Source organism: Thamnophis sirtalis, unplaced genomic scaffold (assembly GCF_051295495.1).
Source record: "Thamnophis sirtalis isolate CommonGarterSnake01/CBP01778 unplaced genomic scaffold, rThaSir2_p1.2 scaffold_3, whole genome shotgun sequence".
Classification (NCBI taxonomy): Eukaryota; Metazoa; Chordata; class Lepidosauria; order Squamata; family Natricidae; genus Thamnophis; species Thamnophis sirtalis.
The window spans coordinates 156,881,594-156,902,270 of record NW_028261383.1 but is presented as its reverse complement, the minus strand read 5'-3'; the positions used below and the strand labels follow the sequence as shown (position 1 = coordinate 156,902,270).

Here is a 20,677-nt window from a genome sequence, read left to right as displayed (position 1 = left end):
GATGGTTTAATGGCGGACAGGATCACATGGCTTGAGCTCCTGAACAGAAAAAGGAATTACATCAGTGGTGGGTTATGGCCGGTACGCCCCAGTACGGGCATACCAATGCCTGCTGGGAGCACCAGGTACCATTCGGGTACAGTGCTTCAGAGGGCCCATTCATCCACCTGCCTGCCCTCCTTACCTATATTTGACCCAACCGGGCCATTTGCGCACGTGCACAGAGCATACTGGTTGTGACGGGATCCCAAATCCACCACTGAATCACATGCTTCAAGATGTTGGGTGAAGAAGAAGAGAGAGACTGAGATGCTGAAAGTTCCTGGTTTTATGCCCTCTCTGGCCTTTGATCTTGATCTTGTATTCTGATTGGTTGTCAGACTCCCATGGGGCCATGCAAGGGCAACTCTCTAGAATGTATTTTGAGTCCATGTTTGGTTGAGCATCGCTTCTTCCCAGGTGCCCTGTGGTGAGATGGATAAAGGGCTAATACTATCATGGCTTCATCCCATCCTGGAGCTGAAGGGGGAGATCTTTGTTATGTAGAATAGATTGGCTCACTTCTTTTAATGGCCCATTGATAGGTGGGGGCTATTAAAAGTGAGTCTGTTTCCTACCTAAAACATGTTTTTCCATTTCTTATCCAGGGAAATATAACATTCTGCCTTTTCAATATTTCCCAGGATATTTCATTTTCCCAGGAGAGAGGTGGGTGCTAACTTCCTAAACAAGAATTTGACCCCTTGCATTGAAATGATTTTTTTTTTTAAAAAAGAACCTAACCAAATAAAGAAAATTGGAAGGTAACAGAATAGTGCCCATTCATTCTGCAGGCCATTAAGGGTTATTGGAAAACATCAAACATTTGTTCTTCCAAATTGTGATGAGCAGAACAATAGCTAAATTTCTTATTTGGATGGTATTTGAAAACGGGATACCTATTCTAGCATTTGGATAAATCAACAGGAGAGATTTTTTACGAAATTACAAGCATTTAACAAATCCATGTTCATCTTCCATTCAGAAAGAAACACTAGCTCATTTGTTGCCATGCCTGAGGTAAAGTCTCTATGGAGCTTCTATTGTGTTTTTATTGTTATGGCTATTCCATTTTGTTTCATGCTTTTAACAATGTTGTAAGCTGCCCGGAGTTTATTGGAGTGATGGCTGTAATAAATGGAATGTGGTTTCTCAATTTTGATTATGCTGTCATTATTTTCATCTTAGGAAAACAATGTCCCTTACTTCTTTCTCCCACACTTCTTTTTCCCTTCTGCAAAAAAGAAATTATATGCTGGTGAAAGAAAGTTTGCTATGTGGCAAATATTTGATAGTTATGGACACTAATCCCATACGTATCACAAAAATAGCCTTTTGTTCTAATCGCTAGATTTTTTTTTAAAGGTTTCACTTTGCTTGTGTTCTCCAAGTATTCCTATTCTGTTTCTTGAGCAATTTAAAATTTTCATTGGATTTGTTTTGCATCTTTGGGGTCCTCTTGGCCATATGTATAGCCATAATTTCAGTGAATTTTTAGCATTTGTATTGCATTTTTACATCTTTTACATAGACAGATTAATTAACTGAAATTGTTTTGTGTGCTGGCCAAATGGAAAAAAGGAGGAGGGAAGTGTTCTGTTTAAAACTGCACATGTCTCAGCAGGTGGCAGTAACTGTCTGTCTGGGTTGGAAGCTAAGCATAGCCAGCCCTAGTTGCTATTTAGATGGGAAAGTACCAGGGAATCCCAAGACTCTAGAGTCTAGGTTAAAGTGAAACTAAAAAAAAAAAAACATTCCAGAAGAAACTAATGGCAAATCGCTTCCACAATGGTATAAAACTATGTCAGTAACAAATGTGGACCCATTCCTCAGGTCCCAGGAACTGACCTCCGCTTGAAGGTGGATTTACTCTTACCTGCCTTAACAAGGAAGATAGACAGCAAACTTGCAATTCCCGTCAAGAAAGATGGGAAACAGTAGGGTATCAATTCATCAAGGGCATCCTATTCAAAGCAATGGAGGGGGGTGGACTGTTGAAGCCTTTATTATGACTTTCCTTGGCATTTTTCTGAATTTCTCAGATGAACGCGTTGCAAAGCTCAGAAATCCATTCTCCCCAAATATATGTACGTGTCCCCGATTGACCTGAGTGATATAACTTAGTCAGCTTTCCATTGTGATGGTTTTTATTCCTTTGGGGAAGCAGAGATTAATTCAAAACTGGGAAAAGGTTCAGGAAGGAGAGTTTGATTACGTTATTATTGAGGTTGTCTCACAGTCAGCCAGATATTTAGATCGGATTTGGCATTTTTATCCATCTATTGAGTCATCCTCAAGGACCTCGGATAAGTAGATATTATTGTTTTATAGTGTTAAAGGTATAATTGCAGGATATGAACAGTTCCAAGTGAGGGCAGCTTTTGCAATTCAGAGCATTTTGCCAATGCTGATGACGTTAAAGCTTCCTCTTTCCACTATGTATTCAAAATGAACAGTGAATAATTATCTATCTATCTATCTATCTATCTATCTATCTATCTATCTATCTATCTATCTATCTATCTATCTATCATCTATCTATCTACTGTATCTATTTATTTATCTATCTATCTCCATCCATCCATCCCTCTCTCTCTCTCTCCATCCATTTATCCATCCATCCATCCATCCATCCATCCATCCATCTCTATCTCTATCTTTATCTCCATCCATCCATCCATCCATCCATCCATCTACCTATCTATGAGTTCATGTCTATATGTATGTATATAGTATTTATGTATCAGTGGTGGATTGCAATTTATTTTACTACTGGATCGCTTGTGCGTGCTTGTGCAATCACGTGACGCTTCTGCGCATGTGCAGAGTGTCTAGGCAGGTGGGCAGAGCCTCCTGCCGCCGCCACTACCGGTTTGCCCAATCCAGAACGAACCTCTGGTCTGTACGTGTGTTATGTATGTGTTTGAGTAGATACATACTTTCTCTTGAGAGCAGGCAATAGAATTTTATTTTTAATGTGGGCCAGTGTGCTCACCATAAAAAAAAATAATGACAATAACGTTATCTTATCTAAAGCGGCGCTCCAATTATTTTGGGATCACACTCAAGGCACTTAATATTAGTGGTACTATCTTTGCTTTCTTTTGTCACAGTTGTTCCTCTTCTATTTGCAGGATGTTACCTTTTTATTTGATTTTCTCCTATTCTTTCTCTTCTCTTCTGCTGTATCCAGGTATCACAAAGTACCCTAGCCACATAGTTATTATTTTAAAATTAATGTTTATTTTTTATTATTTACTAATTGTTTATTTATTGATGTTTGCTGAAAATTATAAAGTTTACTAGGTTTCTGTTTCATAAACAAGCCTTCTAGCTTGCATACCCTAAAATGATGTTCCTCTGAGTTTTCATTTTTTGGCACAATCCTTGAGTTCTGGGAAATGTAGAAAATGGACTATACGGCCCAATATAACTCCATGAGTTACTGTCTGCTATTCTTATAAAATGATTCTTGCCTACATAACTATTTTTGCCAATGTTTATCCTACTGCTGCAACTCACTTTATTATTCAGTACAGGTGGTTCTCAACTTACAACAGTTCATTTAGTGACCGTTCTAAGTTACAACAACACTTAAAAAGTGACTTATGACTTGTTTCACCCTTATGACCATTGCAGCATTTCCATGGTCACACGATCAGCTTGGCAACCTGATTCATATTTATGAGGGTTGCAGTGTCTCGGGATCATGTGATCACCTTTTATGACTTACTAACAAGCAAAGTCAGTGGGGAAGCCAGATTCACTTAGCAACTGCAGTGATTCATTTAACAACTGTGGCAAGAAAGGTCGTAAAATGGGGCAAAATTCACTTAACAAATGTTTCACTTAACCACAGAAATTTGGAGCTCAATTGTGGTGATAAATTGATGACTGCCTGTAGACTGAAGGAGAAACAATTAGACTATCAGTTTAAAACTTTATGGAAAATGCACCCTCAGGGTTTGTGTGTGTGTGTGTGTGTGTGTGTGTGTTTGGGCATGTGAATTTCTACTTTTAAAGTTAGTTTTGGCAGCTTTAGTTGACTCAAGAGTCTAGAGAAAAGCTCTTCATTTAATTTGAATCTACTCAACCACATGGCAACTTATATGCCTATGTCAAATGTGGATACAGATCAATGCAAAATTATTTTTTCACTTTGATGGTTAGAGTCATTTCACTTCAAATAGCATGAACGGTAACTTCCATCTCTTTACATGCTCTCTTCTCCACTATACATATGGATATTAAGAAAAAAAATCACTGTCTCTTTTGAACCAATGAGTATTATTCAGAGGTGGTATTCAGCAGGTTCTGACCAGTTCTGGAGAACCAGTTTTGAGTAGTTTGGAGAACCAGTAAATACCACCTCTGACTGGCCCCGCCCCAATCTATTCTCTGCCTCCCGAGTCCCAGCTGATCAGAAGGGAATGTGGATTTTGCAGTAACTTTCCCCTGTAGTGGGGAGGGAATGGAGATTTTATCCTTCCCCTGCCACTCCCACCAAGCCATGCAATACCATACCCACAGAATCCCACCACTGGTCTTATTGTCTTGAATGAGACATAACATCTGTCCCAACGGTAATTTTTCAAGAGGCAACTGGACTTCCTTTGTTTTTGCTTGAAGACATTTTACTTCTCATCCAAGGGAAGGTTCTTCAGTTCATGCAAACTCCATCAGCTTCACCATCATCACCTCTTCTTGAGGGTTTATCAGCAACACAGTTGAACTACAGCTACCCAATCTGATATTTCATTAATGTCACATTTTTGCCAGAAGTGATAAACACCATTTCCTTCATCTAATTTTCCAATCAGGACCTTTATCAAGTGCCAGTCTACACAGCAGGAGTGGTGCTTTATTGCCAACCTCTTTAGTCTTTCTGTAAGTGAATGGCTGCTTCTCGTTGTAAACACCAGCAGGTAATACTCATTGAGATCATTCTATTTCCCATTAGAATTTGTGTAAATGAAGTCCAACTAAATCACTGGAACATCTCAATTTGTTTGTGTACGGGTATTAATTACATGATGTCATTCCCCTTTTAAGAAACTGATATAAGAATGAGTCATGGAGTAAATTTGCCAAAATATGCTACTTGCCGGTATTAAAAGATGCTTTAAGACACACGCATCAGAACATGTGCTACGTTTAGTCACGCAGCCAGAGAACAGATGTGGAAACAATGCAGTCAAAGGGGAGAATTGTAAAATGTGCACCTCTGTGAATATATACAATGCACGGGGACTTTTACTATTGTTGGTGAACATTGCATATTTTTCCTCATGATATGGGAAGGTGGCATATGAAAGGCAATTAAAATGTCCCTTGTAAAGCAAGAAATACAGATCTCTTCCACCACGTTTACTCATTTGTGTTTTCAATTATCAGCATATATTGGGGAGAGGAATGTCCCTCCTCCAAATATAAATAGATAAAACTGCATTTGGATAAGTTTATCAATTCAATTTATAGAATAGAAACAATGTCATATTTCACATTACTAGTCCTTCCTAGATACTATGAAGTGAGCTGACTTTCAAGTAAGTGCATTTAGGATTATGAAGGACTGTCCAGCAAATGATACTTACATTATTCGATCCACTGTATAATTTATGCCACCCATTTGGAAGTATGCATACACAATATTAAGGTATCCAAGACTTGATTCATAGCCTTTAGAAACCAGCAAGATCTACCCTGTTTCCCTGAAAATAAGACCTCCCTGGATAATAAGCCCAATCGGGCTTTTGAGTGCATGTGCTAAAATAAGCCCTCCCCTGAAAATAACCCCTCCCCAAAAATATTGCAACAGCCATGAGGTGACCATGCTCGCCACTTCCTGCACCTCAAAAACAATAAGACCTCCTTGAAAATAAGGCCAAGTGCTTATTTTGGGGGGTGTCAAAAGAAAATAAGAACCTGTCTTATTTTCGGGAAAACACAGTATATAAAAATGCAACATAGAAGACCAGAGGAAATGCTTTAAAGAAAGAAGGACTTCACAACACATTTACAGAGCTGGGTTGCGCTCTTTTGCATTAACTTCTTTCAATACACCCCCCTTTCAGGTAGATATCCCTCTGTTTGTTGCAATTCCTCTGTTCAGTCATTCCTAGGGATGCTAAAAAATATGAGGTGAATGGATTCAAGAAACACCTGGCTTCAACAGTAAAATTCCAGGATCAACTGCATGGAGGCTCTTATCTGAATGCAAGCAATCACAATTGGTACCTAGAAAACCCTTCACAACACCAGCATTTAAATCATTTATATTATAATTGGAATGATTAATGATGCATCTTTCCACTCAATTATCATTCCCATTGAGATAATCATTCATGGAGAAATATTTGAAATTTTGCTCAGGAGCTTGGCAGCCTCTTTCTTCCTATAAAATAAGCTGGAGTTTCAGCACCATGGACAGAGTCATAAATAATGTACCCAAATTTTTTTGGCCATAATCCCGTGATATATGTGACTAAAACAAAAATCCACATAACTTCCTGCATTGGGGAGGAACATGGATGCAAGATCTTGCCTGAGTCATAAGACACAGTCTTATTTTCGGGGAAACATGGTAGGTAAAAATGCAAAATAGAGGATTTATAAAGGTGAAATGCTTCAAAGAAAGAAGGACTTCACAACACATTTACAGAGCTGGGTTGCACTCTTTTGCATTTACTTATTTCAATACATCTCATCTTTCGGGTAGCTATCCCTCTGTTCATGAGGTTATGAAGTGGGCAAAATAATAGACAAGTTCAGGGAGCTATACCCAACTCCTGTAAGCATTACCAAAAGGGTGTTCTTACCTGTGCAAAAAAGCCAGTACCATTTCCCTCTCTCTCTCAAAAGCAGTGTCCTACGGCCTCTCCTTTCAAAATATTGAAAACCAGTGTAGATCAAACCAGGTACCTGGTATATAGAGAAGAGAAATGGCAGGTTGGGTCTTTCCTCCCCTGCTACTCTGACTTTCCTCTCCTTCGAACACTGTTTCAGCATTTCCAGGCTGTCAGAATGATTTCTAGTGGGAATATTGACCCTTTGAGCGGAGTGAAAGCTCTGATCTGTCTCCACTGCCCATCCCTCTTCTCTCCACCCAATCCTCCTTGGCCCCATCATCTTTCAGTCATGTGCACTAGGTGGGAGCCCTTTTGTCCAAGGACGATCCTTCTAAAGAAAAACATTTGTAGCTCAGAGTTGAAATGAGGGATGCTTGGTGCTCTCTGGGCTTGGTTGTTTTCTTGCAGACATTTCACTACCCAAACTAGGCAACATCATCAGTGCTAGTTTGGATAATGAAACGTCTATGAGAAAACAACCAAGCTCAGAGAGCACCAAGGACCCCTCGATGATACTTCTTCACCGAGTACTTGCTTTTTAAAATTTCTCCAGCCCTTGCGATGTCCTCTATCATGGCATTCGTTGTGCAAGAACAGCGGCATCCAAACTGATCAGCTTCAAAGAAAGTTTTCCAATTATTGTAAATGAGGAGGAAGGGCCACTTTCCTATCTCAGGGACCCTTTAACAGAGACATAATGCCAGCAGCAAGAAGGCCTTGCAGTGAAGTCACAGCTGTAATTTTGTCTCATTAACCAAGCTGAGGGTGGCACGCAGTGGGGGGAATAGTGATTATGGTTTTGAACTAGAACTGAGGAAACTATATTTAATATCCAGTCTGAGGCGGTAGTGTATTAACCATTAAGAGCAGACTAAGCACATGCTTAGGGCACCAGGCCCAATGGGGGGCATCACAAAGTTGAGAAAGAAAAAATAAACCAATGAAGATTTGTACAGTATGTACAAAGGAGGTGGGGGGCACCAAGATTCGCCAGTGCTTAGGGCACCAGTGAGCCTTAATCTGCTACTGGTCTGAGAGGATGAGAAAATTGGGAAGAGAAGGTGCTATTTAAGCTGCCTGGAAAAAAAGTGGGGATACTGCTGCTTTTTTATGGCTTTGGACTCTGGAAACTTAATCCAGCAAGTGTTTTACTAGCAGAAAATGGATGAAGATCAAACTACGACTGGACAATCATAGCCAGCAATGTATACTTTGTTACAATTAATTAAGAATAGGGGACGTTGGATGGTGTAGAAACATGAAGGTGAATTTGAGAAGACCCTTGGGAGTCTTCCACCATCCATCTTCCATGTTGCCGTGATCATATCTGGCGGTCAAGTAGAGGTGGTGCCTTCATTCCTGGATGTTGCTGTAACAGAGCATTGTGACCTGGCAATAGCAGAGCTGTTTCATCTCAACGTTTGGATCGGCACAGATTGGCTAGAAGGGTTTCCAAGACAGGCATTAATAGTCATCCTGCTGGGGCCTGACCCCAAGGGAACACTTTTTAAAATCATTGTGTTATTTAAAATTAGCGCTGCTGTGTATCATAGTGTTGAATGTGAGACTCGCTCTACATTTTTATAAATCATGCATTCTTTGGAAACCACCACCTGAGGCTATATAGTAGAGGCATCAAATTCAAGGCCCAAGGGGTGCTTAGATCTGGCCTGCAGGCTCGCCCTGGAAACAGCACTGCAGTGCCTCTGCCAAGGAAACGGAGCTCGGTAGAGCCGCATGTGGCCGTCCCAAGCTCCATTTTCGCTGGCAGAGTGCTCAGACCCCCAACACGAGTGACATTGAGCTGGCCATGCCCACCTGGTCCCCTGAGGTCAAACACAACCCTGATGTGTCCCTCAATGAAATAGAGCTTGACGCCTCTGCTATATAGACTCAGCTCTTGGACGAACAGCCATTTGCTTTTGGGGAATACAGTTCCAGATCATCTTGCTAATTTTGTGAAAAGGTTGATTAATAAGCATTGGATAGCCAAGCATTAAGATGAATGCTTACCCATGCTGCAACCCGTAGTCATCTTTGGACAAGTTGGGCGGCACATAAATTTAATAGATAATAAATAAATTTGGCCTATGTTGGCCTAACAGGAACCTCATCCAATTTAGACAATATATTACAATCTTAGGAGGGGGAAAATGCTAGTGATAATAATAACCCCTCATTTCCACTTTGCAGAGATTTGTACGGTGGCAATGTTATTGTGACTGTGATTTCTTAATTTCTGGCTCCCCATTCATTTTGCTCATTTCCTCTGCTGTGGATTTTATCACTGTAAAACTTCTTCTAATTGACACTGCTATGCAGATATTTATAAGGGATTGTATTAATTACTTGAGCTGGTATATAATTAAGTGAAACTGAAAATTAAACATTCAAAATAGCTGTTAATTTTGCCTGGCATACATTTGCCAGGCATAGCTATTTAAATGATCATTGAAAAGTCCGCTAAGAATTAAATTGAGTATATATGTATGTATGTATGTATGTATGTATGTATGTATGTATGTATGTATGTATGTATCATCTGCACTAAACACTAACATAGTTTAGTGGCTAACATGCTGGACTAGTAGCAGGTAGACCCAGATTCTAGTCCTTCCATAGGCTGATTCAGGGCCAGTAATTCCTCCTTAGCCTGGACTAGAAAGCTGAAATATATCTATTTATCAGTCTAAACCGAGCCAGGTAATACCTTGCTTCCCTGAAAATAAGACCTCCCTGGATAATAAGCCCAATCAGGCTTTTGAGCACATGCGCTAAAATAAGCCCTCCCTGAAAATATTGCAGCAGACATGAGATGACCACTCTCGCCATCTCCAGCATCTCAAAAATAAGACCTCCCCCAAAATAAGGCCAAGCACTTATTTTGGGGATCAAAAGAAGGAAACACGGTAGATTATGATCATGCTTCATAACCTTCAATAAAGAGGCCTTCAGCCGTGCAGTGGATTGATTTGGGTTGATTAGGTATAAATCTATATATCCTGCCTATATATCAACAAATAGCTTGTGCTTTCTATAAACCTTACTGTAGTTTTTCCTGTAATTTTTCACATGATGCACCTTCTTTTGTATTTCTCTTGCCTAAAATTCAACTATATAATTTGGTCTCATTTCCCTTCCAACATTTCTTACATCATATCTCTAATTTTAGAAGATGAAAAGTATAAGTACTCTATTATGAATTTGATAATACTGTTTTAAATGACAATGTGTTTGGGGAATGTCTCTTGGCCATCCAGATCATGACTTTTAGTCAACCAGGGCAATTACAGATCCTTGCTTTGAATACCCATGTTAAGGTAACAAATATTATCTCTATAACCAGAAGACCAGGAAAGTCATATTTAAAAATCAAACTAAAGATGTCCAGATGGTCAAGTTCAGGAGTGAATCCTACATTCACACAATAAACCATAAAACAGAAACATCCTTTTGGGCAGTGGTGAAATTCAGCAGGTTCTGGAGAACAGGTAGCAGAAAGTTTGAGTTGTTCGGAGAACTGGCAAATACCACCTCTGGCTGGCCCCAGAGTGGGGTGGGAATGAGGATTGTGCAGTATCCTTCTCCTGCCATGCCCACCAAGCCACGCCCACAGAACCAGTAGTAAAAAATTTTGAATTTCACCACTGCTTTTGGGGAAGAATTTGGTTGGAACAAACCACAACTATGGAAATATGCCTGAAAGTCTCAAAATGTCATATTGTTTCCTTTTAAATTTAGAAAAAACATAATTGTAATATGTTCAGCTAAGACAAGGAGGAGATACCAGTGTCAATGTCCCCATCCTCTGCTTATTCACCAGAGTAAATTGCCACTGAACTTAAAGTAACACTTATCCAAATCAACAAGCATAGGATCGGACTACAATTGAGGTCAAATTCTTGAATGCAAGAAACGATTGCCATAATAATCACATAAATGGGATATATAGAGCATTCTATAAATGTCCACTCAGAAACAAACCCCATTCAGTTCAAAGTAGCTTAGTCCTAAACAAGACTTAAGCTCTTTCTTCTCAAAACAGACCCAAAAGGCCAAACACAGTGAGGCTTCCACCCACCTTCCTGCCTGATTCCCCCAAGTGTATATTTCCCCTTCTCCTCCAGGATCTATCATATACATGTCCACCTCTCTGGAGCAGAACTTTAAAAAGGAAAGTGCACAATGCAAATGGAAGACACCTATTTGTATATAAACAATCCTTTATCCTTCCATAATTGGAGAGAAAGGGAAGGGAGGGAAGGGAGAACAGGAGAAACAGACTTTCATGCAGTAAATTAAAGATGAAACGTGCAGCAACCTTATTGCAAGATGCCATTTTGCTTTAAGAAACATGTTTATTGCACCATTTTTCAAATTTATTTTTTTTCCGGGAGGGGATGGTCAAAGTTCAGAGCCTCTCTGGTTGGCATCTCCTGGTCAGAGAGAAAGAGAGCAACAGGATGAGGGTGGCAAGGCGTGGTTCTTCTGGCAGGTTTTCCTTTGAAAGATGAGGTAAAAATGTTTCCAAATTTCTGGATGGGTTGGCGCCAAGACTTGTCCAGAAAGGGACCCAGCAAGGGGTCATTTTAAAAAAAATAAATAAATAAAATAAAATAAATTAAAAGCCCACCCAACTTCCAAAGAGTTTAATCATAACAAGAGAAGCCAGGGAGGTGGCATCAAGGCTGGGCCAGGGTGGGAAGGGCTGGGTTATCTCTCCTTTCATCACAGGCCTGGATGGAAAGGAAAAGAATTCACATTGATGGGAGATCAGGAAGAGGAAACCACATTGAGGCGCTCCTCCCTTACAAGGAAGGCTTGGGTGGGCTCTGCGGCAACGCCACAGAGCCAGGTGCCTTCTTCATCAGACAGTATTCAATGTGTGGCCAACCCCGCAGGGGCTGAGAACGGAGCCTGTGTGTGGAAGCAAGGGCATGGTGTCTTCCTTCCATCGGGTCTGCAGAGCCTCTCCCTCTTGACAAAAGCTCCCTAAGCGATTATTATACGGTCGTCACCCTCATGACCACTTCGCGGCCGGAACCGGAGCCCCCGCGATGTTCATTAGGCCGCAGGTGGCTGAGAATGTGCAGAATTGTATAACCACAGTGATGGTTCAAAATAGTCCTAACCCGCTGGCCCCGCTGGGAGGTCCTCTCACTCCCTGAGGAGGGATTCGTCCGTGAATTCCGCCCCCCTGGCTTTGTGCTCCCACCGAGGGGTTCCCCCAGGTCCTTGGCTTTGTCGTAATTCAGCACCTTCCATTGCTGGTTCACTGCCTGCCAGCGCTTGAATATTCGATACACCGAGGAGCCTTCGTGAGTGATCAGGCCTGTGGAAAGAGACGAGGAACAACTGTGATCCTTCCACAGACAAAGAGGGTGAAAGAAAAACTGACTTGAACCAATACGCTTAGATTAGAGAGCATTGCCTTGTTCGCCAAAGACTCAAAATAATCACAGGCTATTTCATCTAACAGCTTAAAAGGTTGGGCCAAGATCAGGAAGTGGGTGGCTTGGACTACATCATTACTTCTCAAGCCAGTCCATCCCACAGAATTATTGTAAGAATTAAATTCTTACAAGGATGTGCATTGCCTTCAATCATTGAGAAAAGGTTGGGTAGAAATGCAACAATCAATCAATCAATCAATCACCCATTTTGCACATTCAGTCAGTTGCCATGCAGGATACATCATTTCCCTAAATACTTCAGCCCATCTTCTTAGTTCCTGCAGGCCAACTCTCACCCTGTCTGGATTCACACAATGTATGAAGCCATGATTGGCTTAACCAATAAGCCAAAGCTGGCAGGGTTCACAGTATTTGCTAAGCTATCCTTTCCCCTTATTCCTTTGCTTTATTTCCAACTGAATCTGCACCAAAGCGTGAACACATTCCCCCCCCCCGTTGCATATCTCCATTTTCCTGAACTTCACACTAAGCTCTTCAGAGCAGGAAATCGCCCTGTTTCCCTCCACCACCCCCTTCCCTATATAGTGCTGGGCACATTCTGACACTGCCTAATTAGATGAATGAATAAATGAAATAAAGCTCAGGGATAACAGTCTGATGCGCTGAATACACTTGGGCAGTCCTTTCTATTTCCACCTCCAACTTTAGTGAAATTCATCACTCTGCCACAAAACACCCATATCTCTCTGATCATTTATCTTCTGCTATGTACTTGTGTACATTCAATTTTCACAGAAGAACAAAGCTCTGTTTCAGGATATGAGAGATCTAAAGATGCTCATACCTTCAGAAGCCAAGAAAAATGATACAGAAATTTGTTTTTTTTTTTGGGGGGGGGGAATAGAAGTATTTTTCTTCAGTATTCTCTGTAGATTTAAAATCCCCTTGTTACTTTTTGAATATAAATTACATTATGCATGCTTTTGTATGCTCTAAAATCCTAATCTTTGGCTCCTCTAGTTTAAGAATACAAGGGATCCATTAATTTAAAAATGTGTATAGTGTTTAGCTTTCACCACAAAACTTATAATCAATAAGAATTCTAGTACCATTAAGATCGGCTAGAAAAAATAATAACAAAAAGGGTTGAGGGATCTTAAAGATCAGATGCTGGATTGGAAGGTCGAAAAAAAATGCAGAAGGCAATTGCAGATGACTTCTGTAGTTTGCATGAACGATGTCTGTTTAAGTCACCTGATGTATTCAATTTTATTTTTTTTAAAGACGAACATATTTATAATCACATATATGTTTTATGGATTACAATCCATCTAATAAACTACAGGGAGTCCTTGCTTAGTGACTGCCTCACGCATTGACCTGTCGAAGTTACCACCCCAACGAAGAACTAACTTTGCAACTAATCCTTGCATTTACAAGTCTGTAAAGCAAAGGGAGGCGGTGGCTCAGTGGCTAAGACGCTGAGCTTGTTGATAGAAAGGTCAGCAGTTCAGCAGTTCGAATCCCTAGTGCCGTGTAACGTTGTGAGCTCCGGTACTTGTCCCAGCTTCTGCCAATGTAGCAGTTTGAAAGCACGTAAAAATGCAAGTAGAAAAATAGGAACCACCTTTGGTGGGAAGGTAACAGTGTTCTGTGCGCCTTTGGCATTTAGTCATGCTGGCCACATGACCACAGAGACATTTTCGGACATCGCTGGTTCTTTGGCTCTTTGGCTTTGAAACAGAGATAAGCACCGCCCCCTAGAGTCAGGATATGAGAGGGGAACTTTTCTGTGGGCACTAAACAAGGACTACCTAAATATGGACAAGGCACCAGCATCGAAGTGCTATAAGTGCTTCATTGTTGTTTTTGCAGAAGACTTAACTTGGCTGCTCTTCTAAACTATATATTATCGCAGCTACAATGAGGTTGGATGAATTCAGTATTCCAAACGTTCAGTAAAGAAGTATATGTTTTCATTTCTTTTAGCGCCTTGACTTTCTCTGCTGTGAGGAGGCAGGACTGCTGCTGGCTCCGCTCTGTCCCACTGACCTCTAACAACGAACGTGCAGGCACTCAGAGAAAAATGGCAGGGAATTCTTGCTTTTCTCTGGTGAAAACTGCAGCACAAGCTGGAGCATCCTGCAACGATTGCATGTCCTTAGCATGAAATTTTAATGGTTCTCGGTAAACAAAGTATTCTGGTTGCCGTTAAAACCTGGCTGTTTCGGCAGTCCTGGGGCTGTTGACCTTAGTGTTAAGGTCCAGCCCCGATTAGAACGTATGTGTGTTGTGAATTTTAAACTATTTTTTTTAACTTATATTATTTTTCTTTTTTCTTTCTTTCGTTGTAAGCCACCCGTAGTCCTCCGGGATTGGGCGGCCTATAAATTTAATAAATGAAATGAAATGAATGCCTAGTCCTAGATGTAACTTGTGGGCAGGAAAAGAGTGGAATATATGTTTTATTCATCATTCTAAAGGAAAATATTCATAATTGGTAGGAGAACTTTCTTTCCATTCCCCCACCCCGAAAGAAATTTAAATTAACCTTCTCCCCACTGGATCGGGTTTTTTTAGAGGTGGGGGGGGGGAGGAAATCTCCAGAAATGTAAAACAAGATTTAAATCTCTTGCTCAACGACGAAAATTGAGTTGGCCTTCGGCAAGTTACTACAGGTAGTCCTCGACGTGCAACAGTTAATTTAGTAACCATTCAAAGTTGCAACGACACTGAAAAATGTGACTCATGACTGCTTTTTAACACTTACAACTTTTGCAGCATCCTCATGGTCACATGATCAAAATCCAAATGCTTGGCAACTGACTCATATTTATGACGCTTGCTGTGTCCTGGGATCACGTGATTTCCCCCTTTTGCAACCTTCTGACAAGCGAAGTCAGTGGGGAAGCCAGATTCACTTAACAACAGGGTTACTAACTTATCAACTGCCATGGTTCACTTAATAACTGTGACAAGAAAAGTGGTAAAATGGTGAAAAACTCACTTAACAAATGTCTCAACTAACAACAGAAATTTTAGGTTCAATTGTGGTCGTAAGTCAAGGACTACCTGTGCTTACACAGCCTTAGGGGACTGAGCCTTCAAAACTGGATATAAAAATAGAATTTTTAAAAACTGCACATACATACCTTTTAATAAAGAACCGGTAGAAACTGAACATAAAAACCTCACCCAAGTATTTTCTTCAGATACACAAATGATTGAGCACCTTTATATGCAAATCAGGCTGCCAAGGATTTCCCTGATTAAACTGAGGTTATATTTTAATGCTGGTGATTTCAAAAATATCAGTGAGCTTTTATCGTATCAGCCATGTCTACGTGGAATGGAAATTTAGTAGGCTGTCATCCTTTGTGGATCTCATTGGAAACTTTCTGATTTATTTCCATTAAGGCCTTGGCAATTACTTGGGTCAATGTATAGTAAAAAGGACCTTTCAATTCTGAGACTGGAAAAAGCCGGAGATGTTTGGGCCCTGTTGGGTTGTAGACTGGATTGCTGACATTGAAGCTCATGAATATTTAACTTTATGGAAGAGATCACTGACTTGTATCATATTTTCTTTTATGTTGGCATCTTTTTGGAACAATATGTTAATATGCATCAGTCAATTTTATGGGGAAATCATTTAATGTTAAAGATGATAATGTTCATATTGGATTATGTTTCAAAAATGTGGAATTTGACTGATTTTTAGCAGCTTTGGCTACATTGGGCAGATGGAATTAAGAAAATTATTTTAAGAAATTGGAAAATAATACTAACATTATTGTCAGTGTGTTGCTGTTGTTGCTATTATTATTTCTTTTATTCATTAAACATGAAACTCAGTCAACTGAACATTCAAAATGCATCACAAATACCATTGACTGGTACCGATGGTTGATACGGGTTGCTGCCAGCATCCTAGGTATCAACCAAGTATCTTAAGATGTTCCTAGTAGTGCAGTTTTTTGCAGTTCTGCTGGTGTTATTGCAGAAAGCTGCAATTTCTTTATGTGTTTTGTAAAATTCTTGGTTATGGTACCAAGTTCCTTGTTACTTCGAGCAATCACTAAATGAACCATTACCTGTATTAGTTTCATCCATAGCCGTGTAATTTCGATGGCCAGATCATGATATTTCATGATTTTTTCTAGTTATTTTTCTTCGACTCTGGCATCTCCAGGAACAGCGATATCAATAAACTGTATTATTATTATTATTATTGTTATTATTATTATTATTATTATTCCAGACATTAAGGATAATTTTTTCTACTAATTAAAAATGACATAATACCTTTGACACAGATGTCCACAATTTATAATAATAGATTCTTATTCTCTTTTAAATTTGAAAACTAATATAGGTAATGGTTCATTTAGTGATTGCTCGAAGTTACAACAGAACTGAAAACAGTGACTTATGACCATTTTCACACTTACGACTATTGTAGCCTCCCCATGGTCACATGATCAAAATTCAGATACTCGTCAACTAACTTATAACTATTGAAGTGTCCCGGGATGATGTAATCACTTTTGCAACCTTCTGATAAGCAAAGAGTATGGGGAAACCAGACAGATTCACTTAACAACCATGTTACTAGCTTAACAATTTAGCAACTGTGGCAAGAAAAGTCGTAAAATGGGGTAAAACTCACTTAGCAACAGAAACTTGGGGCTCAACTGTGGTCATAAGTTGAGGACTATCCGTATATCGTTTAATATTAATGTATCGGTGATATACTTAGATTGTTTATAATTTTTCCTTTTCTCTATTTTGTTTATTTATCAACTGTTTTGTAAGAAGTATTCTTTTTCGTTTTGCCCACTGTCTTTATTATTTTGTGTTTAGGGATGCAATTTTTTACTATTTTGTCTATTGTTTAAAAAATGTATAATAAAATGTTATGACTGGAGCAGCATATTATGGCTATAAAATATGTAAATAAATTGTGTTTTTTAAAAAAATCTTGTAAGCCACATGTAGCCCTTAATACAGAATAAGAAGAAATAGAATATAAAAAATTATCTACTTAGACTGACATAATATCATCCTTTTCTTTGTTACTAATCCTAATGATGGTGAAGAAATAACTATTCTGTTACAAAATCTTTGCTTTGGAAAACTGCCACAAAGCCTTAGATCAGGGGTGGAGAAAGATGGCCCTTTTGTGACTTGTGGACTTCAACTCCCAGAATTCCCGAGGCTGGCTTGGGAATTCTGAGAGTTGAAGTCCACATGTCACAAAAAGACCATTGTTCCCAACCCCTGCCTTACATAAACTCACCCTGAATATGGTTATTAGCACAAATTATTGAAAAAATAATGCACATTTACAGTTTTGAGTTAGTAATCTCTATTTTACATGCATAGGGAATTGACATAAAATTAATTCTTCAAGTTGAAATATTGATGGGAAACGCACATTTTATGAACCATTTGCCATTAAAGACTATATAAAGATTTTGTTTCTCAATACTATGCTTAAGAATAAACAAAACTCTCACTCAACTCTCTTTACATAAATCAAGGGGGTGATCAGAATGTTTAATCAGAATTTTTCCAAGAACCATTCACTAGATGAGATGTCAAAATAGGGTTTATATGTATTTCAACAAGTGAAATTGATTTATGTTTGTTTGATCACAGGTACCTGTACTTTTTAATTTAAAAAAAAAAAGAATTTTGCGAAAGAAATAGAAGTCTTCGCTTCTCGATCTGTTCACCAACTCCTGGTACACCAATCAAATATAAATATGTACCAAAGAGGCAACACCTAGTAGTAGCAATTGCTTGAGCTCCCTGCTGCCATCTCCCAAGGTGGGTCATTACCATGCAATACAGGTAATTCAGTCAAATCAAGGGGGAAACAGAGAAGTCATTCATTCATTTCTCAGTGACAGCAGCTGGCTCCTGCCCACAAGAGTCTGCCTGTTATCCTACCCATCTCAACAGAGCTCATCCATCAGTGCCATAGACCTGGCTCAGTCTCTTTAGTGAATGTCACCAGCTTCCAATTTAAAATAGGTTTCTTTCCAATCGAGGGTGTGTAGTGCTAAAGGAAAAATATCCAGTCATCTGATGAGAAACCCACCAGCAAATACAGCACAGAGTGCACCAGGGACAAATTACTAAGGCTGAATATGCTTTAAAAGTGATTCAGACCTCAGGGGGGAAAAAGGAAACACCCTTTTTTGTCATTCATTAAAGCCCTCGGGTCAGCTTTTTTCAATTGTTAGGTGTGCCTTGAAAAATATATATCCTTTTAAGGACTCTACCCCTTAAAATTAATACAATTCTTAAAGCATAGCCGATTAATGCAATTAAGTCATATTTGTAATCCACAATAAATACTTTTAGAAGTCACTGTTGTTTATGGAAATATCTTGGGAAGGTATTTTTTTTTCCCAATAGAAATCAATGATTTTTATCTGAAAGTATGTTTTACAAATGTTATTTAATTGAATAATGGTTTAAAGAATTAAAAGATCAAATTTGACTGGATTATGACAATGTCATTTGGCGATGATGAAGAAGGTCCTCTATTTCAGGGGTCTCCAACCTTGGCAACTCTAAACCTGGAGGACTGGGGAATTCTGGGAGTAGAAGTCATCCAGGCTTAAAGTTGCAAAGGTTGGAGACCCCTGCTCTATTTAATAGATCTCCGTTTAGAAGATTTTGGATGCAAAACACCAAATTTCTCTCTGGAGAAACCAATGCCATTTTACACATGCACAAATTACAAAAAGTAATCTTGTCTAAATTCTTATTTTGATGCAATGGACACTTTGGTTTAATGGATACTCCTTTTACCTTGTTAGGTTATTAAATTGAGGTGTACTGTAATAGTATAGTAATAATAATGTGGCAAGACTCATCAAGAATTTTTTTTTAAATCCTGAGGCACATTTATTTCTTTGGGTTTAGAGACCTAAAAAGGAGCAGTTATTCTATTTCATCTAATCATTGTTGTTGTTGTTGTTGTTATACAATTGTATCACAGCGGCCAGTTGTTTCGCTGGATTTGGCATTGGTTACTAGTCGGGCCCCACCCAGGGGCCTAGGACGTCGTAACATATTTTCGTAATATGCGTGCAGATCCAAGCAGTGCGGCTTTTTGCATTTGACTGATGGTGATTTTGTCAATTTTTAACTGTTTTAAATGTAATTCCAGTGCTTTTGGAATAGCACCCAGTGTGCCAATTACCACTGGAATTACCACTGCTGGTTTGTGCCATAATCGTTGAATTTCTATTTTCAAGTCCTGGTATTTCGCGATTTTTTCATATTCCTTCTCGTCGGCCCTGCTATCACTTGGTATTGCGATGTCTATGACTGTAACCTTATTTTTCTCAACCAGTGTGATGTCTGGTGTATTATGCGCCAGTATTTTGTCTGTTCGTATGCGAAAATCCCACAAGATCTTGACCATCTGATTTTCGGTGACTTTTTCAGGCTTATGTTCCCACCAGTTTGTTGCTGTTTTAATATTATAATTTTTGCACAAATTCCAATGGATCATTTGTACTACTGAATTGTGCCGCAATTTATAATCAGTGTGCGCGACTTTTTTACAGCAACTGAGTATGTGATCAACAGTTTCATCAGCTTCTTTGCAAAGTCTGCATTTGGCATCATCAGAGGATTTTTCGATTTTGGTCTTAATGGCATTTGTGCAGATAGCTTGTTCTTGCGCAGCCAGGATTAGTAACTCTGTTTCTTTCTTTAATGTACTTGTAGTTAACCATAACCAAGTTTTTTCACTGTCCACTTTATCTTTTATTTTTTCCAGAAATTGGCCATGCAATGCTTTGTTCTGCCAACTCTCCATTCATGATTTTATCACATCTTTTCTGTATTCTTGTTTTGTCTATTGGACCTTCAATAGATTTTTGTTCTTTACTTCAATTAATAGATGTTCTTGACTTTCTTTTAAATAATCAGCCAGTGCATGTTTTTCTTCTTCAACTATTTGCTTCACTTGTAATAATCCTCTGCCACCTGATTTTCGGGGCAGATATAGTCTATCAGTATCACCACGTGGATGTAAACTGTAGTGCATTGTCATTAGTTTCCTGGTTTTTCGGTCCAAAATGTCCAAATCAGCTTGTGTCCAGTTAACTATACCAGCTGTGTATCTTATAACTGGTATTGCCCAGGTATTTATGGCCTTGATGATGATGATGATGATGATGATGATGATGATGTTAATCTTTGGTGAGATTCACAGCCTTTGGGGCTGATTGGTAGCTCAACAGCTCGAACTGGCCATAACATTAGCTATGGGTTCTCCCAAATCCAGGCGAACCCATAGTAGCCCACCCCTAAGGCTACCTCTAACTGACCATTACATGGTGTCCAAGA

The 20,677-nt window shown here is 39.3% G+C and overlaps 1 protein-coding gene across 1 annotated transcript in view; it reads right to left on the bottom strand.

Moving 5' to 3' along the window:
- Nucleotides 1-11,232: 11,232 nt before the first annotated feature.
- Nucleotides 11,233-20,677, bottom strand: part of MARCHF9 (membrane associated ring-CH-type finger 9) — a 47,329-nt gene continuing 37,884 nt past the window's right edge. The window contains exon 4 of the mRNA XM_014071407.2: nt 11,233-12,219. Coding sequence (XP_013926882.2) covers nt 11,891-12,219 — 329 coding nt within the window. The 3' untranslated portion in view covers nt 11,233-11,890. The remainder of the gene's footprint in view (nt 12,220-20,677) is intronic.